The following is a 27,604-nucleotide window of genomic DNA, read 5'->3' as shown; positions in this document are numbered from 1 at the left end:
TACCTGCCCTTGATTTGTGATTCACTTTGTGACTTAGACAGGAGATAGGTGTCCGAACAACCTGAATAAGGCTGCAGTACACATACTCAGAGGCAGAAACATAGGCACCTGGGGAACTTGTACCACAAAAGTTAATGTGCCCAGCAAGATCAGGCACCCTCAAGGTTTGGAGGCAGCCCAGGAGGGATTTTATGGGAGCAACACCCAAAATTGGGACATTGGTACCTAAGTCTGGGGCTTAGGTTTGTGCATCCCACCCTCTGAGCCACAGTAGCTTCTTGTGAAGGAGATGGTTCCCCGCTGAGTATGCGCCAGAGGAGCCCTGCAGCAGGCAGAATGAGACAAGACTGCAAGAACCACGAACAATCGTCATTCAAGTCAAGGGAAAGGCTCCCCTTGAGCTCAGCAGGAGTTGGTTGAGTCTCCCAGAGAGAGATGCTCATAGGTGCTGGAATGGGGGAGTATGTGTGTGGGTGGGTGCTATTCCATCCCCTGTCTTCAAGTAGTTTCCATCTCAAACAGAGTTTAGAGTGTGGTTCAATGGTTCTCAGTGCCCCCACTATACAAGTTGTTCCAGCACCGCTGGAAATGCTTGGCTTTTAGCTGCATAAAACCATGGCACACCATCCAATAATCTTTTCCCCTCGTGTCCCACCAAGAAAAAATGTGGAAGCCACCAGATCAGCAGGTCATTTCTGTGCCTCAGAATAATTATTCCTGTCAAGAGAAATTGACGACAGTCCTTTGCAATGAACAGCAGCTTTCATAGTCTGTGAATAGCGTCTCCAACTGGATATTTGCACTGGGAACTCAGGCTGCTTGTGTATTCACTGGAGGTACAAGAGCATTTGGAGGACAGGGAATGTTTATGAAGAGTTCAATGATGCTTTCCTGTTAACTGAATTCGACCATGAGTGGAGACTATCACTGTTTCAAAATGCAGTGTTACTAGGGAAGAAACTCCAGAGAGCATTTCCAATGCTTTACGGTACATATATTTAGAAACAGCTGCAGAGTCTGAAGCAAGCCTGAAACAAAGCTAATTAGTCTCCAAAGTTTTTTGCTCCGAGTATGCTCCAGAGGAATCAAGATGATTGCTATTAAGGCACAAAACATTCCTGTAAGAAAAAAGGAAAAGGAAAATGATTGTTTCCTCTATTGAGTATTATGATTATTCTCCTTTTTCCCAGTAAATCCTTGTGTTTAATTCAGCTGTTCATTCCAACTGGGAAGGGTTGCAAGTGCTTTGGAGGATAGGATTAAAATTCAAAATGATCTGGACAAACTGGAGAAATGGTGTAAAATAAATAGGATGAAATTCAATAAGGACACATGCAAAGTACTCTACTTTGGAAGGAATAGCTGGTTGTACGCATACTAAATTTGGAAATGATTACTTAGGAAGAGAATTGCAGAAAGCGATCTAAGGGTCACAAGCTACATTTCTGGAAAGATGTAGACAAACTGGAAAAAGTCCAGAGAAGAATAACAAAAATGATTAAGGATCTAACAAACATGACCTATGAGGGGAGATTGAAAAAACTGAGTTTGTTTAGTCTGAAAAAGAGAAGACCAAGAGAAGATTTGATAACTATTTTCAAGTACCTAAAAGGTTGTTAGAAGGATGAGGGCAAACATTTATTCTTCTTAACCTCTGAGAATAAGATAAGAAGCAATGGGCTTAAATTGCAGCAAGGGAGGTTTAAGTTAGACATGAGGAGAAACTTCCTTACTGCCAGGTTGGTTACTGATTATGGACTCAGTCCCTATCTCCCTGGTTGATCTCACTACTTTCACTTTACACACAAGCATGCCGGGAAATAGATATGCAAGCATGTGAAGAAGTCACAGACCCATTCAATCTGTGACCATGTCCTTTCAGTTTGGGCAACCGAACTTCAATAATTTACTATTGCAGGAATATTGGCAACATTTTTAATCAGAATTTTCACATACAGAAACTCACTCAGAGGATTAACATTACATTCCCATCCATAATGATTCAGTTTCTTGCTTCCAGATGTGTTCTTTTAGGGAAGGCAAATTTAGTCAGCTGTATTACTTAGACGAAGTCACAAGTATGGATAATCTTTTTTGACAATGGTCAATTTTTGCCAAATAATAAAAATAATTATATAAACCAGTGAGCAACTCCTGGTGCTTTTAACTTTAAAGATAATATACACATAAAATTATGATGGCTGCTTTCTCTCCCAAGTTTCTGATGAACAATGCATTATATCTGCTTCCTAGCAAGAAGAATGACATGTTCATTCAATAGCCCTTTAGATTTCGAATGCATAATACCGCTCCATTGTAACCTAATTTATTATTAATAAGCTGGATAAGACTAAACTTTTCCCAGAGAAAGAGTTATCACTAATTAAGCAAATGGAACAGTTGGATGGTTTGAGCTCACACACAGGATACAGTCATAATTTTGTTCTATTCTAAATATGTGGTCTTGTCAGGGTTTGCATAAACTGTTATCTGAAATATTTATAGCCCATTGTGTATGACCTTTAGCAACTTTGGAGTGTTAACAGCCTAGGAGCAAGTTGGAGATTAGTCTTTGGTTTCTGAACCTATTTAGAATAGCCAAGTTGGCAGGACTTTGTGAAAATGTTATTATCTATAATTCAGTATTCACTTAAACTACACAAAGTCTGTTTCTAGGTGCTTATGTTTTTGTATTGGTTTTAAGGCTTAGAAAAGTAAAAGGCCCTTCTGAAAATTAATTTATTTGTTTTCTCTTTGTAAAAGAATGTTCTTACAGGGTTTATCTAGAATAGAAAAAGAGGTCTGCGTTAGGTTATGGTCTGCTAACATGCCCTAGATAATGCAGGCCTAATACCAACCTTATCCTTAATATCCTAGATGAGTGGAAAGCCTATGACAGACCGTGACCAGCTAAATTGAGGTTAAAATGATTAACCTGTGGCTTCACAAGTGGAAAAATCATGATCATATCATGTTTAACTAGCATATTAAAAAATCCCAGTCACTTTTCTTAATCTAGACAAAACCAGAGTGAAAAGGCAAAAAGTTTTGGATTGATCGCCATGAAGCAGAAAGACAATGGGAGTCCCATCTTCTCTCTACCAATATTTCTTTGTCCTAATGTGGATGGACCTCTTAGAGACTGCCAACTGGTTTCAATGTCGGTCTTCATTTTTTTTATGTGGACTCCCTAGGAACCATGTGGCTGCTCCATCCACTTTAGGAGGTCTGGACACAGTTTTTTCCAGAGTCTCCCAGTGTTGCTCTGAGCATCACCTGAACAGGGAAGAGAACATGAGCCATGGAAATAGTTCCAAAGCCAGGTGAAAGGCTCCTATCACTTCCAATGCAGGCTGGGAAGTGAAGGTGCTCCTGTGTTTTGTTTGGCAATGCTTATCTTCAATCCAGAAGAGTTCCAAACACTGGCGCTTTTGCAGTACACCTAGACCCATTTCCTAAAGAGGGTTTGATCCTAAGCCATTGACTTCAGAGAAGGCCTTTTATGCAAAGGTCCACTTGCAGTCATACAACCCTAAGAATTCATAAAGGAAAGGGAAATAATAAAACTGAACAAAATCCCATCCTTGTAATTAATATCTATGCTGTGAATTAACCCAGGCTACCAACAGCAGCCTTTGGGTAAAAAAAAGAATGTGTGGTACCATAATTGTCAAAGGACCATGGGCATATGGCACTGTGTTTATGGATCAGAGATCTGGGAGAGGATAAAAAAAGTTCTGACAGACACATTAAATGTGACATATTTTCCTTGAGGCCATGCCTATCCTGCAAAATTAAGTTGAGCTAACTTACATCGGCACATAGTCACCAAAGTAATCTCATTCCTTGTGTCTATCCGCACTTCGCTCCTTATGTTTTAGGGTGAAAGAATCTGATACACTACTGCACACTGGAGACCAACTGGCTAAGCAGCAGTTTTGCAGAAAAGGACCTGGGAGTTACAATAGACAAGAGACTGGATATGAGTTAACAGTGTGTAGGCAAGAAGGCTAATGGCATATTGGGCTGCATTAATAGGAGTATTGCCAGCAGATGGAGGGAAGTGATTATTCCCCTCTATTCATCACTGGTGAGACCACATCTTGAGTATTAGAACATAAGAACGGCTGTACTGGGTCAGACCAAAGGTCCATCTAGCCCAGTAGCCTGTCTGCTGACAGTGGCCAGCACCAGGTGCCCCAGAGAGGATGGACCGAAGACAATGATCAAGCGATTTGTCTCCTGCCATCCTTCTCCAGCCTCTGACAAACAGAGGCCAGGAACACCATTTCTATCCACTGGCTAATAGCCTTTTATGGACCTAACCTCCATGAAATTATCTAGCTTCTTTTTAAACTCTGTTATAGTCCTAGCCCTCGCAGCCTCCTCTGGCAAGGAGTTCCACAGGTTGACTACACGCTATGTGAAGAAGAACTTAATTTTAAACCGCTACCCATTAATTTAATTTAGTGTCCTCTAGTTCTTCTATTATGGGAACTAATAAATAACTTTTCTTTATCCACCCTCTCCACACCACAGAGAGTCCAGCAGAAGGCAACAAAAATGATTAGAGGCCTGGGGTATATTACTTATGAGGAGAGGCTAAGGGAAGTGGGCTTATTTAGTCTAAGAAGAGAAGAGTGAGGGGGAATTTGATAGCAGCCTTCAACTTCCTGAAGAGAGGTTCCAAAGAGGATGGAGAGAAGCTGTTCTCAGTAGTGACAGATGACACAACAAGCAATGGTCTCAAGTTGCAGTGGGAGAGGTCAAGGTTGGATATTAGGAAACACTATTTCCCTAGGAGGGTGGTGAAGCACTGGAATGGGTTCCCCAGGGAGGTGGTAAAATCTCCATCCCTAGAGGTTTTTAAGGCCCGGCTTGACAAAGCCCTGGCTGGGATGATTGAGTTGGGGCTGGTCCTGCTTCAAGCAAGAGGTCGGACAACATGGCCTCCTGAAGTCTCTTCCCTGCCTAATCTTCTGAGATTCTGTTTGTATGTATGCTGGTGTGAGCAAGGGGCTGGAACAATTGTTATAGTGGGGGCACTGAGAGCTGTTGAACCAAACTGGAAGCCCTATATATAATGGAAACCACTTCAAGCCAGGGGGTGCTGCAACACCCAGACTCCTAGTTTCAGCACCTCTTTGTAGATAAGTAGATGCAGGGCAGAGTGAGGCGAGAGGATAGTGGGAAGCACAAGGGAGAAAAGGGGCTATGTGAATGGGGGCAGAACTGCAATAACTGGTTTACCTGGGCTGCTCTGATTCACTAACTGCTCCACTTTCAGAGGACTCTGTCAGGTGGTTCAGCCTCAATGTTTAGGGGAAGGTCACTGGAAGTTTTATGTTTTGTTTAGTTTCAGTTTTTAAAAGCCCACTCTTCATAGAATCATAGAACACTAGAACTGGAAGGGACCTCGATAGGTCATTGAGTTCAGCCCCCTGCCCTCACGGCAGGACCCAGTACTGTCTAGATCATCCCTGATAGATGTCTGTCTAACCTGCTCTTAAATATCTCCAGAGATAGAGATTCCACGACCTCCCTCGGCAACTCATTCCTGTGTTTTCATTTTTTCTAAGCCCTCGCTTCAATTGTAGCAGCTATTTCAATCGATCTATCCAGGTTCTTGTATTGGTGATTGTAGGGATTTATAACTGGAACCGGGCAGAATTTGCCAGTGCATGAGAACCAGGGGTCAAAAACTAACTATAAGCTGACCAGTCTCTTCATTGTTCAAGCTGAGTGAGACACGGCAAATAAACATAGAGCATAGCCATTTGCTTTGTAACAGTCCTTCAGCTTTTAATAATCTGTAAAGGTGCGTCTACACAGCAGGGTGTAAATCGAAATAAGCTACGCAAATTGAGCTATGTCAATTGTGTGGCTTATTTCAAAATAGCTTATTTCGAAATTAGGAGTGTCTACACAGCTCTTATTTCGAAATAGATCACTCTTCCTCCAACTTCCCTGATTCCTCAGACAATGAGGCTTACAGGAGTCCGAGTAAGAAGTCCTCCAGTTTGACAGTATTTTGACATTATTTCAAAATAACTGCCTGCTGTGTAGATGCGGACTAAGTTATTTTGAAACTAGCTGGAGTTACCCGGCGTTGCTCGGGAAGGTGGAGCATTGTTGAAATAGAAGTTGACAGTTGATATAACTGAGGTGAGGAGCCTGAGGGGAGAGAGGGGGAAGGGAGCCACGTGCCTGATGCCGGCGCCTGAGCCCGCCCTCTGCTTCCTTGTCCCTCTGCCAGCCTTAGTAAGTGACTGTCCCCACCACTTCCCCCGGGAAGCCGCTTCTCCCTGCACCACCAAGCTCCGTGCAGCCCCGGGGAGAGGCATTGGTCTCTCATCTCTTCCCTCCCACAGTACCTTAAAACCTTCTCCTGGGTGAAAGGTTATCCCATGCAAAGTTTGGTTGTGGTAGCACTTATAGTGTCCAAGTTATTAGTGCACAAACATACAAACATTCTCCTTTATGTATTAGATATCACAGGGTATTTCAAAATAATGTTGCTGTGTAGACATACCCTTAAAAAGAGAAGTAAGACAGACTTACTCTGGAAGAGTGTTTTTAAGATCTAACCACATTTAAATCAATGCAAACAAAAGAAACCGGATGCATCATATTGGACGTTATGAGTCTGGGAGCTGCTCAGCTCAGGATCAAGGAGGTGAAAGCTCTATAGGTCCCACTGCATTCTGGCTGGACTTCTGAGTTTGTAAAAGCAAAGGGGAAATCCTCTTCCCTCTCCCCTCAGTGCAGAAAACTATTTGGAGGGGTAAAGTGTGACATAAGTGGTACACAGACCTATGCACAGGGGAGAACTCAGTGCAGAATGATCACCTCTGCAAGCCACAGCCAGTTGTTTACAGTAAGGATGTGACAACCACACCACATACAGCTTAAGGAAACACTCTATAGAAAACCACAGGGGGTGTGTCTAAACTACATGGCTCCATCGATGGAGCCACGTAGATTAGGCTGATCGGCAAAGGGAAATGAAGCCACAATTTAAATAATCGCAGCTTCATTTAAATGTAAATGGCTGTCGTGCTGAGCCGACAAACAGCTGATCAGCTGTTTGTCGGCTCAGCACGGCAGCCATTTAAATTTAAATGAAGCCGCGATCATTTAAATCACGACTTTATTTCCCTTTGCCGAACAAACAAATCTACATGGCTCCATCGACGGAGCCACGTAGTTTAGACATACCCTGGGATTCCTCAAAAATCACGACAGTTTCCCCATCATAGTGAATTTGTTTCTACAATCCAGATCTCCTACAAATCACAGAAAACCTGCACTTCTTAGCAGTCACCCATGATTTCATGACTGAGAAATAAAACATTGATAGTGAATGGTGAGGGAGACCTCCAGACAAATATCATAGGAGGGATCCTGTTGAATATGTTGTGTGAATGGAGGCAGAGAAAAACAAGGCTAAGAAACTGCATACCAGAGGGGAATTTATCAGGTTACTACTACAGTTGTAGGTGAAGAGAAGAGCCAGAAAGCCCCGTCTTCAGCATCTGTTCACAAAGAAGGACTAAGGGCTCCCAAGAGGGGAAAAAAGACGCAAGAAAAAAAGAGTAGAAGGAACTGGAAAATTCATCAGAGACAAGAATGCCTGCCATGTACTCTGTCAGTCAGAGCATGGCTTTTGTCAGGAATAAGTAATCTTTAGCTAAACACACAACCTGTGCACATAATTATTCATTTGCCTAGTAGTTGGGAAAATACCAATGAGCCAGAATTAAATGTCTCTGTTTCATCCTTTTGAGATTTAAAAAAAAAAAAGATGACACTTAGGGCAAGCAGCCTGTGTGTACAGTGGGAATCATACTACAGTCTCATTTCAGACCTTCATAATTCAGTGAAACTAAATGAATTCAGATAAATTTACATTCGTATTTGACTGGCTGACAGTTCTCTTCAGCAGCCTGTGAATGCTTATCTTTCATTAATTATGGTTCAAAGGAAATTGCAACCTAAGATGGCTGAGTTAGTCCTCTTCTGTTACAAATTCATACCTAGTGCCTGGAAGGCCTCCAATCCTTCCCTCATTTCAGTCTCATCTCTAGACTGAATCCAACTCCCCAGGTGCATCTGGACAATTGTGTTGCTTACAGCTGCAGAATTTCAAAGGATGATTTTTTAGCAGATAAAATAAACTAAATAGATGACATGATGGCAAATATTTCTGTAGAAATGTCTACAGCCTCTCTCCTTTTGCCTGTACAAGCTTCTTGGGACAATGTATGTTATTTACATCCATCTTGTATGTACCACACTGAACACTGTGGTCGGCCAGCACAGAATACAAAATCACTTCACTAGACTGATACGAACATGGCATCTACTGATTTCAGTAGAGCTATACTGATTTACACCAGCTGTGGTCTGTGAACCTTTCCCAGCCCTCTTGATTGTGTAAGTCCACATAAGCAGACAGACCTTTGAAGAGGGTGCAGGAAATCACACCCTTAAATTTGAATCACTCACCCCAAAAAGGAACAATAATGAATTTAAAGACACAGTTGTATCGTGTAAAGGATCACTAAGAAATAACATGGGCAATTTGCTTGCCTTTGAGGATTCTCTTTTTGACTGAGCCCTGCTTCGAATCACATGCTACCTCCCCCCAATCCCTCTAGTTTCACGAACTCTTCTATTTCACAGACTAAATGGAATATAGAAGCAGCAAAACGTAGCAGAGCACACAGCCGCACTGGGATGTATGCAGTCTGGGTGGGTTTGGGGCTGTGTGCCTCCAGACGCTAGCTCATTCAGACCTGGGAGGGTCCTGCTCTTATACATGTCTGCTGCGCACATTTTCCCCCCTAAAAGTGCAGAATAATTGGGCACGCATTCACTTCTGTGTATTAAAAGACATTTCGTATCTCTATCGGGCCTGACAATCTCCTGTAGAGGGACACAGCTCATTAGAAGATACAAATCTGTAAGGACACGGTGCAAGGACAATCAGTGTTAGATTATCTCTACCAGGTCACTTCCGATAGAACCCTGGGCACCTTAACAGTAATAATTAGCACTTAAAAGGTGCTGTGAAGAGGTGCTGTCCCTGCATGCCCCACAAGTCATGCTGTGGCAGCCCTGCCTCAGTTTCCCTAATAAACTCTGCCAGGCACAGCAAGTTATGGATGTGGCTTTGCTATCCTGCCCAGCCACTGGAAGAGTTCAACACTGCAGCTGGGAGCCACCCAGCCCCAGCAGACAGACTCACGTTAATTAGCTCCAATTAGTGTGCTAAAAATAGCAGCATGATTACTGGGCTCTGGTAGCAGCTCAGACCCTGGAGCCACCTGACCCCTCCTGGGTTTGAACTCAGCTGGCCAGCTCGAGTCTGTGTCAGAGCCCCAATGTCTGCACTGCTGCTTTTAATGTGCTCGCTCCCATCTGCCTGCCCAGGCCGGGAGGCACCTCGCTGCTGTATAAACATATCCCAAGCCAAGGTTCAACATAACCCCAAACCAAAAGACTCTTTGGCCCCGCTGGACTCAGCTGGCAGCCCCCTTCCTTTCAGGCAGGCCCCAGCTGCAGCAGCTCGCCCTAAGACCCGCCACCTGGTAAAGGCCAGACTAACAGCTGGTGCCAGACCTACCCTCTCTCAGGGAGACCCCAGGCTGCCTGAAGTCTGCTCCCCGCATGGCATAGGAGCTGTCAGCCTGCTTGGCCACCCTGTCTGGCCCCACCTGAGACGGCTCTGGCCTTTTAGCTACCCGCTCCCAGCCTGACAGCTCAAGCAGGTGAAGTGAATGAGGCTGCTCATTAATCGGTCCTGACCAATGTGGGGTTCACATACCCCCTGCCACGCACCTCTCATGGGAGGATCTCAAAGCACTTTATGAAGGTGGTGTAAGTATTATCCCAATTTTACATATGTGGAAATGGAGGCACACAAAGGCCCAATGGATAGTGCCGGAGCAAGAAGTTCATTACTTACCCACTGAAGTGGTTTGGTATATAAGAGAAGCACAGTCTTCCCCCACCCACAGTCCAAGCACTGTGCATTTGCCCTTCTCTCACAGCCAATCTAAGGGGAGAGAGGCTAATTCAATCTCCATGCCCAAATTTAGACTGCCCTGGCATACTCACCGGCGATGTTCAGCTTGAGGTTCCTCATTGCCATTTGGAGAGGAGCTACTGACACACACAACCTCGTTCAACTTTCACCTCTTGGGATCAGGCCTGATCCTGACTCATGTTACACACATTGGCTGTGTCTAGTGTCATCTGATTTTGCGGAAAAACTTGCCAGCTGTCTACACTAGCCGCTTGAATTTCCGCAAAAGCACTGACAATCTCATGTAAAATCATCAGTGCTTTTCCGGAAATACTATGCTGCTCCTGTTCGGGCAAAAGTCTTTTTCCGAAAGACTTTTGTGCAAAAGGGCCAATGTAGACAGCACAGTACTGTTTTCCGCAAAAAAGCCCTGATCGCGAAAATGGCAATCAGGGCTTTTTTGCGGAAAACCGTGTCTAGATTGGCCACAGACGCTTTTTCGCAAAAAGTGCTTTTGCGGAAAAGCATCCTGCCAATCTAGACGCGATTTTTCCGAAAATGCTTTTAACGGAAAACTTTTCCGTTAAAAGCATTTTCGGAAAATCATGCCAGTGTAGACGTAGCCATTGTGTGCCACCCCCTGGCATACACACTGAGGTCAGCGTGGGAGCACATGTCTGGTTTGCAAGCTGTGCTGGCCTCGTTTCAATATCATTAAGTTAAAACACTCTGAAAAATAGGCACCCCTTCAGTAGTGAGGTCACACACATTGTGCTCAAGGCAATCCAAGAACTGGTGCAGAATTACAAGGAAGAGGCTGCTGTTGATAGAAAGGCAGTTTGTAGAATGCTACCAGACTTTGGAAATGCTTCATATGCATGCACAGAACTGAGGCCATCTTTCTTCCAATGATGTGTCATTAGACTGGGACGATACATGCTCTTCTACTGTCTGTGAACCACATCTGTCGGCTTCTCCTCAGAACGCTTACCTTTGGGCACATCCATGGGGTTTAGGCTGCCAATCAGATCTCTGACATAAAGTCCATCCCCCTCATCCTTGCTCAGCCAGTTGTTGCAAGAAAAGTAAAACCGGAGGTGAGGCCTATTCATGTCAGTGACTACTACACGGTCCAGGAACCAGCTTGCGTTCATTCCCGTGTTGTCATGCTCAATTCTACAGCACAAAAAAGGAACAAAATATGCCCAAGGGTTTTAGTTTGGTGGGTTGATTTTGGACAGTGACTGGCATGTTGATTCAGTGGCACATTTCATATTAGGCAGGGTCAGAGGAGTGGCAACAAATGGGGAAGTGATGGGTGGCAAATGCCCCCCAGGTTTTGGCAGTTGCTCAAAATTCCATAGGTCACAGAGTCAAGGAGGCAGCAGGTTTAAAACAAGCATAAAGAAGTTTTTCTTCACTCAGCGCACAGTCAACCTGTGGAACTCCTTGCCAGAGGATGCGGTGAAGGCTAGAACTTTAACAGGGTTCAAAAAAGAGCTAGATAGATTCATGGAGGTTAGGTCCATCAATGGCTATTAGTCAGGATGGGTAGGAATGGTGTCCCTAACCTTTGTTTCTCTGGAAGTGGGAGACAGGGGAGGGATCACATGAGGTTTACCTGTTGTGATCCCTCTCTTTGGAGCATCTGGTATTGGCCACTGTCAGCAGACAGGCTACTGGGCTAGATGGACCTTTGGTCTGACCCAGTATGGCCGTTCTTATGTTCTTAAGAAGGAACAATGGCCTGATCACTTTTAAGCAGCAGTCCCATGCTACAGCAGGATGGCTGCTACCAGACTGGATGCTGCCAATTTTCCCAACTGGATGCATTCATGGCAATAGCACCTAGTTGGGAAAGCTGGCGAACCAAGACATCACACAGATCTGATGGAGAGTGGGGCTGGCCACGTGGTGTTGTAACTGACCCATGGAGAGTACGGCAGAATGAGAACTCCCAGTGACACTGGCTCGTGTTCTGTGGGGGTTACTGATCTATAAAGCAGGAGGCCGAACCTTGGTAATAAGAGACTGAATCAACTGATTGGATACAATATTATTGTAACAAACATGTACAGAGTGAGGTCTTTTCTGAAAGCCAATGACATGCTGGTGATTATGATCATTGTGAAATGCACATATTAACATAATAGGATGAATTATAAATAATTGTGGATGTTATGTTTTGAAGTTTCTGAGAGAACAAAGCAAGGAACAGTTCTCCTCTAGAAAGGGGCTGAGCCAACACAATTAGTACTATTATTACTTGTAGTGCAGTAATTCAGCACAGAGAAACAAGTAATCAATGCAAAACATCATTTGCCTCAATGGAACAAAGATACAGGCCTAAATCCTCTCCAATGATTACAGTGTCATTGAATATGGCAGATATACAATCTATATTAGGGAACATTGATATTTATTGTGATACTGTAGGTAATAGCACACTTCAGTTCCAGTCTTTGCCAGCAGATAAGCTGTTTCCACCTGTTAACTTCACCTTGATAGCAGTATATTCTTCAACCATGAATAAAACATTCAAACTCTAAAACTTTATGGCCTGTCATTTGTTTAGCATCTTGCTGTACTATGTCTAGTAGTGATCATATTATACGATACCTTATCTTCTTTATTTGTCCAACATTGTTGGTTTTTATTCGGAACACATCTGTTTTACTTCTCTCAAAGGCAGTCCTACTCCTGTAATATACACATACCAAAACACATGTTAAGAAAATAGTTACTGTGTCAGCAAATACATCATCACAGACCCATCAAGGATCAGAGTTTAAAAATTAAGGACCCTCATTTCTGTTATTGTTACTTTTCAATATCCTCATTCCTTTGGAAAGGTCTGAATGTACTGGGATTTTTTTTTTAACGTTTCCATTCTTAACAGGTCTGGACATCTTGACAGATCTGGAGATACAAACTCAGAATCCAAAATGCCAGCTTTAGAAGAAATGCAATGTTGTGCCAAATGGATGCCAATCTGGGGTCATATTCTAAATCAGCTAAAGAGTATCTTTCACAAATTAAACAACCACCAGTATAGAAAAGAGCTGCAGTAAGAGTGGTTTGCTATTTTGCAAATGACTTTCAGAGATCACAAAACAATCTTTTGTGAGGACATTTTTACACCACTCCATTCATCTGTAAAATTCCAGGCTATTGCCAGTATCTCTTCTCCTGTTCTTGAATTCATCTAAAATTACCCGGGTAGATACTAAAATACAACACTGGGGAAAGGTGTAGGGCCTGGTTCTCTATCAGACTACGTCTACGCTACAGGCTTCTTGCACAAAGAAGCTTTTTGTGGAACAGATCACACTACAAAAGCTCATTGGAAAAGCAATGCGCTTTTGAGCAAGAGAGCATCTAGACTGCATAGACACTCTCTCGAAAGAAAGCTCTGATGGCTATTCACAGAATAGCCACCAGAACACCTGTGCTTTTTTCGATTGGCTCTTTTTGTGCAAAACACCCCAGTTGCCCGTCCACACACACACTTGGAGGAATGTGTAGAAAGAGGAATGGCTACACCGCAAAAACCCCTCTGTTCTTTTGATTTACTGTAAATTTACTTGTGCAAAAACGCACTTGAGGTGTGGACGCTCCACGGGTTTTTGCAGAAAAACCCTGTAGTGTAGACGTAGCCTCAGTTTGCACCTTGTGTTGTCATACAGACTAGAGTGAATCGCACATTCAGAATGATGGTAGATTTTTTTTTCCACAGACTTTGCTTTGGCCTGGATAACTAGGCAAGGGAGAAAGCATCAGCGAAACAGGCACCTTGCCTTACAGAAGCCTCTTCTCATTTCTCTGCTGTCTGGGGCAGATGTGATGGATGAGAGACCAGGGAGTTCAAAGAACTATATTGAAAACATGCCAGACTAGTATGGACTTTTGGGGCAATACATGAATTTCCTGGGGATCCTTAGTGAGGGGTTAATGCAAATCCCCCAAATTCCAATTATGCAAAAATCCAGCGTGTTGAAGCCACCACTTGAGAAGAGGGTCATAGTCTGCTAATTGACTATTCCAGAAGGCCAGGATCAAGTGATATTATAAAGAAATGCCTGATCTACCCCATCTCTGTTCTGGTTTGGGATTTAAATGGATGAACTTGTTCCCACCGAGAAATTCAGTTGTGGGTTTGACTGACTAATCCTTACCAGAGTCCCAGTTTGAAGTTGGGGTGACCACTGGTGAGCTTTTCAGCCTGAGTAAATGCTTTTCTGTTTTAACGTGCACTCTCTCTGTGTCATGCTTTTCCTTAAGAGCAGATGCAGATAAAGCTTTCCTGGGGGCCCCTTTCTACCCCTTCCACTTCTGGCCTTGCCCCCATTCTGCCCCCTTCTGCCTCTGGCCCCACACATAGCCAGACACCCAACTCTATCAGAACCAGGTGTGGCAGCGACTGATCTAAACCAGTGTCTGGAGGCAGTGATGGACTGGAAGAAGTCAAATAAGCTGAAATTGAATCCAGATAAGACTGAGGGCTTTGGATCAGGAGGCCATCTGTTTGGGAATGTGGCATGGCACCTGTTCCAGTCAGGGTTAAGCTCGCCTGAAAGAACAGATACGCAGCTTGGGAGGAACATTTGAGAACCAGATTTCCTCGGTGGCCAGGAGTGCTTTAGGGCAACTTTGGCTGATCCGCCATCTGAGACTCTTCCTGAATAAGCATGACTTGGTCTCAGTGATCCACGTTCTTGTTATATCCCGATTGAATTATTGCAATGTGCTTTATGTGGGGCTGCCTCTGAAGAGCCTTCGGAAACTTCACCTGGTCCAAAATAAGTTTTAACTAATACCCGTTATACGGAGCACATTATGCCGGTGCTTCGGCAGCTTCACTGGCTTCTGGTATGTTTCTGGGCACAATTTAAGGTCTTGGTTATGACTTATAAAGCCCTAAACGGGTTGGGTCTGGAGTATCTGAAGGACCGTCTTCTCCCCTATTAGGCAGGGACCCATGCAGCCCCAGGAACCCCACTGAGGAGGGAGTGAGACATGATTCCCATCTCACCCAACGGAGGTGATGGCTCGGAGCCGGAAAACTGAAGTGGATGCCTTTCATGACCTCAGAGAGGGAATTCACGTGTCCTGAAATTGTGACAGTAGGTAAACAGGATAGTCCAGTGGCTAGGACACTGAGGCCAGATCTATACTAGACCCAGAAGGTAGGCTTATGGAATGCAACTCCAGCTATGAAAATAGCATAGCTGGAGTTGACATATCTTAAGCTGAGCTTGGTGCCGTCTTCAAAGCAGGAAGCCAACAGGTGCAAATACTCCCATTGGCTTCCCTTACTACTCATGACTGTAAGGAGTACCAGTGTTGACAGGAGACACCCTCTGCATTTGATTTAGCATGTCTTTCCTAGACCTGCTAAATCGAACGCCAGAAGATTGATCTCCAGTGCGGTAAGTATAGACATGGCCTGAGAGTCAGGGCATCTGGGTTTCATTTCCCACTCTCCCAACTAAGAGTGGGGACTGGAAGTCAATTCATCCTTCTGTGTGTATCTGTTATCCATACACACACAGTTCCTTTGCTGAAGGCAGACAAACTTGTTATAGGCCTGCAAATCCGTGGATATCTGCTTTATATCTATGGGTATCTGCAGCCACAGATGTAAATGTAGATATCTGCAGATCATTTTTGCAGATATGAATGAGGATACAAATTTTGTATCCATGCAGGGCTCTATGCTCAATTTGTACAGTGCCTAACACAAGATGGTACCATTTGAGATTCAGAACGCTAGGTACCACCTTACTACTAATGAACAGATCCAACAAAAAGCCATCCTCCACCAAAACAAAACAAAACAAAAACTCACAGCACATCACCAGTTTCAGTAGCAAGCAACTCATTCTCAAAAGTCAATGAATATAAATAATCTGAGCAACAGCCTCCAGGTGTACTCAGACCTTTCTCCTCACCACGCTAGGATATGGGCATGCCTCCATGTAAAGGTGGTTTGTTTTATATTCTGCAAGCACCTGGGTAGATTTCATCCCCAGTACTGACATCGAGCATATTGTGCTAGCCATTGTTGTTACAGAAAAGAGTTAACCTTACCAGAACACTATGGCAAGAGACAATTAAACCCAGAGCTTCCCTCAACTACAGCTTGGCTGTCAAACTGAAAACAATCAGCAAGTGCAAGGCAATTAGTTTGCTAGTGGTGAATGAACATGGTAATGATAGCAGCGTCTTCCTGCTCATAACCTGCAGATCGGTACTGTACTGCAGATTCCCAAAGTACTACAGCCGTGATGAAAGTATCAACTGCAGTTAATTGTCCAAAAGCTTTCAGCCCACTAATTTGAATTGCTGCTGATTTACAGCATTCATGTAACACTAATGTCTGAAAGCTGATATTAAGCTTCCATGTGACTTCATTATGTTTGTGACACCAGCACACTTGTGCAGTTTCAAGATGCAGAAAGAAAACTCAGCATATACTCAGCAAAGAGCATGTGTCTGAGCTCACTGCCTCAAATAGTTTCAGAGTGTATGTATCACTTGTCTAGAAGGTGCTCGTGGAGGGATCTGGAGGCAAACTGCTGGAAACATGTAATTGTAAACTGTGACTGGAATCCAATGAGCATTTAAAGTCTCCCTGCCCTTCCACTGAATGTAAAACGTCAACAAAATGAAATTGAATGCTTAGCAAAAAACAAATAGTCTTTGTACTTAGTAGTGTTGCTTACATACAGTGCAGGAAAAATACAATTGGCAAACTAATTTGTATAAAATTACAAAAACTAAAAAGGAAAAGGAGAAATTATAGTGTGCATCTGCTCCAGACCCATCAATACTGGAAGTGACAGCGAAAAATTCCAAGACCTATTATCACTAAGGAATTTGACACTATAGGATAATGTAATCATGGGAGACTGTAATTGCCAAGATCTCTAGTGCTAAATAAAGTAGAGGAAAACTTGAATTGAAAAGTTCAGCTCCAGATTTCTGAGGTGTTCATATATGAGGTTGTAGACATGACTAGACATTAACAAAGTATTTGACATGACATCTCACATAATTTCTCTTGAAACATTAATTCACATTAGCTTGGGATTACAAGTGCTAGGTTTCAGGCTGGGTTTTATTTCTCATTTCTAGTAATGATCTGGAAATTGTGGATTTGACTTTAACAGCTCTACAGAGTAATAGAGTGGGTAACAGAATATAAAAACTAGAGCTGAGTGAATAATTCACAATTAATAGCACATGAAACAATTTTCACTAATGAGTAGAATATGAAATTCTCAAATATATCTGTTATCCAAAGGAATTCATTCAAATAAATCCAATGCCTCTCTCACACAGCAGTTCAGGCCAGATCAGTGGTTCTCAAGCATGTTAGAGACAAGATACAGCTTCACTCCCCTTTTGTTGAACCAACTTCTATTAGTGAGAGAGAGAAGCTTTGGAGATTACAACAGTCCTGCTAATACATCCCAGAATGATGTGTACTTCTTTTGCAACAATATTACATTATTCATTCATTTTAGCTAGTGATCCACTATAATGTGTCGTCATTCTGCTGACAAAATGATAAAACAGAAATCTATTGAAAGTACCGCATATGGCTGATGAACAACAGAAAACATCCCAGACAGGAAATGTACCAGCTGAAAAGTGTACCAAGTACAAGCATCAGGGATGCTGGAACACAGGGGGAAGGTGACAGAGGAAGGGGACCATAGTCCCCTGACTTTTAAAGGTGGGAGGACATTTTACCAGCCATAAAGGTGAGCAATGGGGGTGGGAGAAGAAGGATGGAGAGCAGTGAGTGGGGGTGGGTGTTGGGGAGAAAAAAGGCAGTATGGGAGCAGGGCCTCAGAGGGAGAGACAGGTGGAGGTGGAGGCTTGGGGTTTCAGAGAGGAATTGGTAGCACAAGAGCGGAAGGGAAGCATTGGAATAGATTGGGGGGAGGGGACAGGAGCTGGGGTGGCACAGTGGTGGGGCAGGAAGAAGGCCTATGTTTGGGGCACTGATGGCCCTCCTCTTTCAGGGAGTTTCCATCAGCATCTATATGATAAAGTGATAATTTCCCCTTTGCTAGGAATAATCCATTATCAGATGGCTGGGGTCTAATAAATTGTTTAAACAAAGCATTTAAGTGCCACAGCCTGGCTTCTGCCCAATAATATAATGGTGAGTTTACAAAGATGTAATTCTGTGCCAGCAAAGTGTGTGAGAACACAGAGGACAGGTGGTGCCCAGTAGGGCATGATAGCCCACCACGAGGCTAAATCTCAGCTAGCTCAGAAATTGTTTGAAAGCCAACAGAGAGCTTGCCAATAATTCATTTAAGAAACCAGTTCAATGCCTTGGCTAGACATGCTCAAAAAGCAAATGCAAGAATTCAGCCCTTAAGTCTTAGTTGCCAAATGTGTTCTATACGTGGCTGCAGCAGTTGGCACAGGTGCTGAAAGTAAGTAGCACATGCTAAAGGCCATAGAGAGAATCCAGCAAACCAAGTGTGGTAATTGCCTGGTGCTAACTGGCACATAACAAATGTGATAGTTTTATATCCTAACCCTCAGAAACATGGGAATGACATCTTAAGGTAACAAATAAATGTTCTATCACCCTTGCAGCTGCATTGAAACCCAGCAAGTGAATGTTCACATTACATATTCTAACAACCTTAACTTTGACTCACTACATGTTTATGAGTTCTTTCGGTGTATGACTTGTGAATCAGAGTTGAGGTTGTCATTGTAATGTGAATTTTTATGCTGACATTTTTTGTTGTGAAATGAATGAATAAACTGTACGGCTGTGTCTAGACTGGCCAGGTTTTCCAGAAAATCAGCCGCTTTTCCGGAAAAACTTGCCAGCTGTCTACACTGGCCGCTTGAATTTCCGCAAAAGCACTGACTTCCTACTGTAAGAAATCAGTGCTTTTTGTGGAAATACTATGCTGCTCCCGTTCAGGCAAAAGTCCCTTTTGCGCAAAACTTTTGCACAAAAGGGCCAGTGTAGACAGCTCAGATTTGTTTTCCACAAAAAAGCCCCGATCGCGAAAATGGCAATCGGGGCTTTTTTGCGCAAAAGCGCGTCTAGATTGGCTACGGATGTCTTTTCGCAAAAAGTGCTTTTGTGGAAAAGCGTCCATGCCAATCTAGACGCTCTTTTCCAAAAATGCTTTTAACGGAAAACTTTTCCGTTAAAAGCATTTCCGGAAAATCATGCCAGTCTAGACGTAGCCTACAAGTATATGAGACTTGTGTCACTTTAAGTCATGATTTCCTAACTTTTAAGAGCTGGGGGGGTTAATGATGATGTTTTTGTTTTGTATATTGGTTATTATTTGCTGTAGAAATAGGATCTATGCTTAACTTTGGCCAACATTTCCCCATTATAAGACCCCATTTTCAGTTTCTTATAACTTTGCAAAACTTTAATCCTTGGAGCCAAAATTTTCTAAAACAGCTATAAGTTTCAGGGTGGAATGTTTTTGAATATTTCAGCATAAACTTTTCAATAATTTCTGCAAATAAGATCGGGGGGAAAATACCATGTTAAAAATATTCTTACAAATTTGGTAGAACATTCCCCTTTATATTAGTGAACTGTGTTATGTTACTCCCATGAACATACACACAAATTTGGCAAAGTCTATAACCCTTTGAAAAATCTGTTTGCACATGCTCAACAGAAACTTCTTAGCATTTAGCTGCTAAATTCTCAAAAGATTCTATCTGTATTTAGAATGTGTCTGCCCAGGGCTTCAAAGCTCAAGCCAGACTTGCCTTGCAATTGAAACTCCCAGTTCCTGCTTACTGAATTAAAAGGTGTTATTATAATGAGTATGCACAAGAGGGCTCAAATTAATTTTTGAGTTACTACACAAATTTACCATTTTTTCATGTAGCTGTTGATGTATAACAATAGACTAACAGAAGGCTGCGTATGAAAGAGAGCATGAATGTTATTTTAAAAATGATATATATATAAATTCCAGACTGAGTTGTCATTTACACCAGTATTAATCTGCACCACCTCATTAACTCTGCAGAACACAACAGAATTGCAATCGTATGAAATGATAGCACAATTTGAGTCATTAAAAGAAAAATGTGTCAATCAAGTCCCTTTTCTTGGTGTTTCTAAGCCAACTGGAGATTGGAGAATTCTTCTAGCTATGCTTTTCATGGGCCATGCAAAATAGGTTTTCTTATTTTAAGACTAACAAATGTATTTGGGCACAAGCTTCCACAGGCATTGTCAGATGGAAGTGGGTTCCAGCCCACAAAAGTTTATGCCCAAATAAATGTGTTAATCATTAAGGTGCCAGAGGACTCCTTGTTGTTTTCGCTAAAACAGATGAACATGGCTAGCCCTCCGAAAGACTTTCTATGTTAATGTATTTACTGAAGTTAACTTCCTTCCTTCCCTATATTTTTGATTTATTATACAGTTATTAAACAAAAACCAAGGGTAAAATTCTGGCCTGATTGAAGTCAGTGGCTAAATTTCCATTGATTTCAATGGGAGTAAGATTTCCCCCTAGATCCTCTAGTGATATAATTCCGTATAGTTCCATTGACTTCTGTAGCTCTATAGGCTACGTCTACATTGCGCTTTCTTGCACAAGATCATATGCAAATGAGCCACCATTTTTGCACAAGGGGCTTTTGCACAAGAAGGAGCCGTCTACACGGCTCCTTCTTGCACAAAACCCCCTTCTTGTGCAAGAGCCGTTCTGCCGCTTATTTTCAAGCAGAACGGCTCTTGCGCAAGAGGGGTTTTTTGCGCAAGAAGGAGCAGTGTAGACTTCTCCTTCTTGTGCAAAAGCCCCTTGCACAAAAATGGTGACTCATTTGCATATGTTCTTGCACAAGAAAGTGCAATGCAGACGTAGCCATAGAGTTTTCATCAACTGAGCATTGGGCACCAATATCTAGATATTCCTGATTTCATCTTTACTTGACTGAATTATGAATTAGAAAAACCTTGTGTGATGATCATTCAAGTCCAGATAGAAGAGTTAGCCAATTTGAAAGCTGCAGCATGTTGTTTTAAAAAAAAAAATCCACAGTACCTTCAATCTCATTAATATTACAACAACCTTGCTATCATTTACCAATCCGCTGTTATCCGGGGATAGTGCTTACACCTTTGCTTGAAGTTGCAGTAATTGCTAAACCACTTTTAAAATTAAATACTTTTAGAAAAATATACATGAATATTTATTCCACTTGTCATAAACAGGATGGGTAAGTGTGAGATTGCATTTCAATGAATACATATAACACAGCTAGCTGAACACTGGGGTATGATATGTGCAGGGGTAGCAGCATTGCTACCCAAATTATGTGATGTGCTTAATCTGCCCTATCTCATCACTCTCAGCCCAAGAGCGGCAGAGCCACAGTGCCACAAATCATGGGAAAAGGTGGCTAAGAAAGAGGAAAATCAGCAGAGCCTCTTCGGAATTCTATCTATGGTGCAGAGGATGCCACTGGGAACAGGGAACATCTGCAGAACTGCCACGGGATGCAAGGCCAGGCTACACAGGCAAGAGAACGGTCAGGATTCTGTGAGGCACAGCAGGGGAGTGCTGACTCTGAATCAGACCCCGGGTGCAAACCCATGGAAACCCATCTAAAGACAAACGTCAGTGTCCTTGTGCTAGAGCAGGGGTGGGCAATCAAACAGCGGTGGTACAACAGGATTAGCTCCTGGTAGGTCGGCACTGCTGTATTTACCTGCACCTCCACAGGTACTGGTGATCACAGCTTCTGTTGACCAGGGACCACTGTTCTCAGCCATTGGTAGTGGCAGGAAGTGGTGCAGACTGGGATACCACTTCCCGTACCTCCCATTGGTCAAGAATGACAGTCTGCAGCCAATAGGAGCTGCAATCGTCTGTACAGGTAAATATAGTGATGGGGGCCTGTCAGGGACTAGCCCTGGTGAACCAGATCCATCCCATGGGCCTGTATTTGCCCATCCCTCTTCTACAGTTTGGTTGAACTGCACTGGATACAGGACTGCACTTTGGAGGCAAAGTGGTCTTCTCCTGTGTAGCTTTTTGGTTGTGGGCATGGCTTGGGGCTGTGAAAACTAAACACCCTCCGTGTTGCTCCAGCCTTCTCCCAGCTGTCCAGTGTTCTGCTCATTACCCTAGCCATGACATACTATGCTGGGGCTCTGAGACCAGTAGCACAAAGCCATTACACTCATTCCAGGACACCTGCACATTTTCTTTATACCAGATCCACCAAATTTACAATGGCTTTCTGCTGGAAAAGTGCAAAAGACCTGTAGGAGAAAAAAAAATGTGACCTAGTATATTGAAGTCCTTAGACACTATTTAACCTTATTTAATGGGCTCAAAAAAGTCCTCTTTCATTATACTGGAAAGAGTCTGGAAGCTTCAGTTCCCAGAATTCAGGTTTATGACAAGTCAGTATGACAATTCATGTATGTTTTTACAGTTACCTTATTGTTGGACAAAAGGTTAAAAAAACACATGATATTTCATCAGCTTGTCATGCCTCGTCATAATTTTACTCTGAAGTTATGTGTGCATGACTAAAAGGTCTGAAATGTCATGTATTTCACTACCAGCACACAATCACAAAGAAAAAACCCACCTCTGTGCTAACCAGAAGCTGAAATGGTAGTTCCTTCATTAGGAAATGCATGGTATTTTATCGTACCATCTATGCCATAAAATAAACACATATAAAATGTCATGCATTTGCAATAATTTCACCAGTGAACTCTATATAAACTTCTAGTTGGAAGATGCATGAAATTCCATCCTTTTGCCATATTCATAAAGTTAAATAAAACATTTATGAGCAGTCTGACTACTCCATTTGCTCACTTCATACTGAGGAGAAACATTTAGTTAACTAAGCAATAGGATACCCACCTATATCTGGAATTATTTCCTCTTATTTTTGCCTGATAAATCACCACAAAGCTTTAAGCATTCACTCACAGGTGCTGAAATTTTAGCTGACATGTAGGAAAGCATGAGTAGAAAAAATAGAGTAGAAATGGTCAGCTCCCAGGGAACCAAATTTTAAGAACCTTAGAATGCAAATGGTTTGTTTGGTGTGACTTGTTCTCATTTCCAGCCATCTTAGCCCTCTGCTTTCCCCTGTAACCAGGGTGAAGTTGATAATGCTAGCTGCCCTCACAATGTGCTTGAACAGTCATTATGCCAATGCTAAAGTAAAATCACTACCTTCTCTTCTCTCTTTCAAGACAACACATGGTGTGGGAAGGAAAAATCATTAACTAAAGTGTCAGTGAAATTGACCTACACACATTTGTAACTCATTTAAGATCACCGATTAAAACATGGCCAGGATGTTTTTACTGGGATAGCCTCACTTCCCCTTTCAAGAGCATGCAATATTTTTAGTGTGTTTTGGAGTCTTTCCAAGGCCACCAGCAGAACAACATTTAAGTGCAACTTAAGGGTATATCTCTATAGCAAAAAAAGGACCCATTGCTGGCTGGCCCATGTCAGCTAATTCCAGACAGCAGCAGTTGGGCTAGGGCTGTAAAACTAGTATAAACATTCAGGGTCAGACTGGAGTCTTGGCTCTGGGGCCCCTCCCCACTTGGGATTCCTGAGCTCAGGTTCTAGCCTAAGTCTGAAGATTTTACACCGTCATTGTACAGCCCCAGACAGAAAGCCCAAGCGAGCCGAGTCTTTAGCTGCTCTGTAGACATACCCAAAAGCACTTCCTCACATAAAAGCTGACCAGGATAAAACTCACTGAAAACCAGGTGTTTTTAATGGCCTTACCAATGACCCTAAGGCAGATAGGAGTGCTGCAATGTGAAAGTAGCAGAGTTCACTGAGTAGGGGAGCAGATGGGGAGTCAGAAGAACCAGGTTCTGCTCCTTCTGCCATGCACCTGCCCTGTGAACTTGAGCAAGTCACCCTGTAGCTGCGTGCCTCAGTTTCCCCACTTGTAAAATGGAGCAAATGATACCTACCTTGTAAAGTACTTTGAGATCTACGGATAAGAGATAGGTTGTATTAGGAGTTTAACATAAATATATATATGCAGCAAGTTCTCACAGCTGTTGCTAATGATGGCTGGAATAGTAAAAATGAAACTAAAAACCTCTGTGAGTAGTGATTTCAGGATATCAAATATGGCAAACAGGTCTGAAATTACATGTATTTTCGTTACCATTCCCATATCATTTTTCTTTACAGATTCTCATGTTTGAGTTGCTTCACTGGGAAGAGAAGCTCTTTTGAGGATAAAATTTAAAATAGTTGCAGGTACCTCTTGTCAGTGCTGTAGAAATGGAGAAAATGTGAAGTTACCATATGACGTTAACAGAGAGTTAGTATTTTCTGAAACACATTTGCAACACTAAACTAGAAAACAATGATAGATAAGACCTATGATCCCCACTAGATTCTACAGGTAAAAGAAATTAATATTTTTCTATGAAAACATTGCTCTGCCAAAGGGGAAGTTAAACACTGTCGCGCAATAATATTTTAATATTTCAGACAATTTTGTTATCAGCACGTTAGTCTGAGCAGATGCAGCTAACACATAGCTCTATCAAGCTGTTGGACTCAGAGGAATCTCTTCTGGACCAATGTTGATTCTGAATCAAGTGAAGTCCTCAGAAAATCAAACAGATTTGTTCTCCTCAGAGTCAGTAATTTTCAAAAAGGGCAAACAGAGCACAGTTTCCTTGGGGTTTTAAAATCCAAATGATATTTGTTGTTTAAAAAAATATGATCATGTGAACAGCGAACTAGACTGCAAGGCAGGAATTCTGGGTTCTGTCCCAACTCAGCCACTAACTTACTGTGTATGCCTTTGGGCAAGTCACTTCAACTCCCTGTACCTCAGTTTCCCCAGCCATGTGTGTTATCTATTCAGAGTGCAAGTTTTCTGAGTCAAGGACTGTCTCACTGCACTTGCATAACCCACTGATGAGTGTATGTTACAGGTCCCTATCTGTGCCGATCCACCAATGATAGGAGTCTGTTACAGGGCTAGTTATAGGGCTTAGATTCCTTAGCTCAAGCTATATCAATCAACTCATGGTTTAACCTTGGATACCCTAGTTTCAGCCCCTGGTGCTAGTCAAGATAGCAGCCATTACACTTTGTACAAAGCTTCACAAAAGGGATCCGCATTCTCAGTTTGAGAGACTGAGTAATACAAGAAAAATATGTAAAACAGTTTTTTCAAAACAATAGACTAAGGATGGGAGCAATTTTGCATGTGCAACCCTGTGCACAGAACGCCCAAGTTAGTGACACAAATTTCAATCCCCACCCTCAGATTCCTATGTAACAAAACCTAGATTGGTCAAAGAGCTTTCTCAGGAGCCTGTGGGGTACCAGATATTGCACTAGATTTCTCTCTCCTCTGAGAAAGAGCCTGTGGGAGATAAATGAATATTACCAACAGGACCAGGGAAAGCCAGGCATATTTCAAACAAAACTCTAGTCTCACAAGCTTGTTGTGCCATAAGGAAAGCTCCGTAATGTTTTTAATTGTAAATTAATAACGTCTGGAGCATGAAGACCCCCGCAGCGACTTTCCTGTCTGTTCTTAGCATGTTCCAACCTTCCATAGCCTAAGGACAGATCCCATAAAGCAGAAATAGGCTGATTTTTTTTAAAAATAGTAGTATTCTGAAATGTTTTCTTTATGCACAGAGCTAGCCGGTTAGCAGGTGTCCCCTGACACATCCATATCAAAATCAATGGACTCAGACCAGAAGAAGATCTGGCCTCCCATTTCCCTCCTGCACCAGCTCTTCTTTTGGACTTGTTCCAGGCAGTTGCCTTGATCTCTAGGCCAGAGTGTTAACCCTTTACATTCCATGCCCCAGACAAAGGGTCTGGATTATAACTGTCAATGGCAAAGGTCAACATTTTCTATCCCGGGTGGCTTGAGATAGGCTCTTGCATCCATCATTAGGCATCCTTTTCAAAGGTGCTGCAGCTCCTCATGATTGCACGGGAAGTTGTTGGTGGTCAGAACAATTATGAAAAACAGGCTGCCTACATAGGTGACTATAGATAGAATCAGACGCCTACCCTGAGTCACCCAGGTAGGAAAATATTGACCTCTTTAATTTCAATACTGTGATAAAGGAGGCAGGATGCACCAAGAACCCTGCTAGTGTTACCATGACAGATGTATGGAATGGCGTGTCAAAGAGATGTAGGCACTCAAGACAGATCTGCAAGGCAAGGAGTGCTCACCATTCCAGTCTAACATCTTGAAAAGGAGAGTGTTCTGCAAATTGCAGGGTTGGACCTTACAAAGTATTGTCTGCAGCGCTTTACCCATGAGGGGTTGCAGCGCACTGGAGTGAGTCATACCCAAAAGCATGTACAGGCAGTCCCCGGGTTACATACAAGATAGGGACTGTAGGTTTGTTCTTAAGTTGAATTTGTATGTAAGTCGGAACTGGTACATATTGTAGGGGAAACTCTAGCCAAACATTTCTCCAGAGCTCAGTTTTATTCTCCCACACCTCACTTCCCTCAGTCCTTTATTCTCAAGCTGAGGTGTCTGCTGAGAAAAGCCGCTCCACGTCTCCCTGGTCTGCTGGGGTGGAGGGGTGCTAGCTTCGCGTCTCTCTGGTCTGCTGGGGGGAAGCAGCTAGTGCGGGGTTGCCTCACCCTGTTTGTAAGTAGGGATCCGATGTAAGTCGGATCCATGTAACCCGGGGACTGCCTGTATATGCATTTTGTTCACAAAATCTGCAAATATTTAGGCGATGTTCCAGCTGCATCTACCAGCAAAATACTGTTGTTTTAACAAAAGCAGTAAAAATATAAAATGCCGAGCGGCCCTTAGAGATACACAGTTCTCTCTAATACTCACTTGCTAGTGAGATGAGTCTTTGGAGTGATCCCAAATTCTCCAAAGAGAGTAACAAAGATATTGGCATCAGTTCCTGCTCCTCTTACATCTCCAGTCACAGTCACCACCTCATAAACTATGGAAGAAGAAAAAAAATCAAGGCAACAGATTGTGTTTCAGAGGACCCACTGTACTTACAAACAAACAAACTGAAATACAGATTACTCAGAGACGACCTCACCTAACTACTGAAATGCATCCATCTCTGGCATGGAACACAATCATTGCTTAATGCTACTGGCTAGTACTTTTCCAATTTAAATTGTTGTAGACAGTTATATAGGCAGACAAAATTTACTGAGATTGGAACTGGGCAGGACAGAGCTATCTCAAACAAAATTAACCTCTGTGTGAATATGCATGCATGTGTACATATATTTATATACACAAGGTGATGTAGTTACAGCTGAAATGGGAAGTCCTATGTTAACACTGAGAATGTAAATAGTGTCTGGCTATGTAATAATTATTATATATTCTATTATTGCACAGTTCTGTGGCTGCATTACACACCTAAAAAAGAAACTACCCATTCACCAGTACTGTTCACACTGGGCAGCAATAATAGTCATCTGCTATCATCTATTTTAACACACCAGCAGGGGAAAAACTCATTCATAGTTGTAGTCCCAAGTCTATGAGATAGTTGGCTGGGAG

At 42.7% G+C, this 27,604-nt stretch overlaps 1 protein-coding gene across 1 annotated transcript in view; it reads right to left on the bottom strand.

Moving 5' to 3' along the window:
- Window positions 1-27,604, bottom strand: part of LOXHD1 (lipoxygenase homology PLAT domains 1) — a 288,412-nt gene that overhangs the window by 180,389 nt on the left and 80,419 nt on the right. The window contains exons 7-9 of the mRNA XM_025178253.2: window positions 26,909-27,023; window positions 12,650-12,730; window positions 11,022-11,206 (exon numbers count right to left, since the gene is read on the bottom strand). Coding sequence (XP_025034038.2) covers window positions 11,022-11,206; window positions 12,650-12,730; window positions 26,909-27,023 — 381 coding nt within the window. The remainder of the gene's footprint in view (window positions 1-11,021; window positions 11,207-12,649; window positions 12,731-26,908; window positions 27,024-27,604) is intronic.

Source organism: Pelodiscus sinensis, chromosome 6, assembly GCF_049634645.1.
Source record: "Pelodiscus sinensis isolate JC-2024 chromosome 6, ASM4963464v1, whole genome shotgun sequence".
Taxonomy (NCBI): Eukaryota; Metazoa; Chordata; order Testudines; family Trionychidae; genus Pelodiscus; species Pelodiscus sinensis.
The sequence above is the reverse complement of the archived record's forward strand: the minus strand, read 5'-3'. Positions and strand labels throughout refer to the sequence as shown.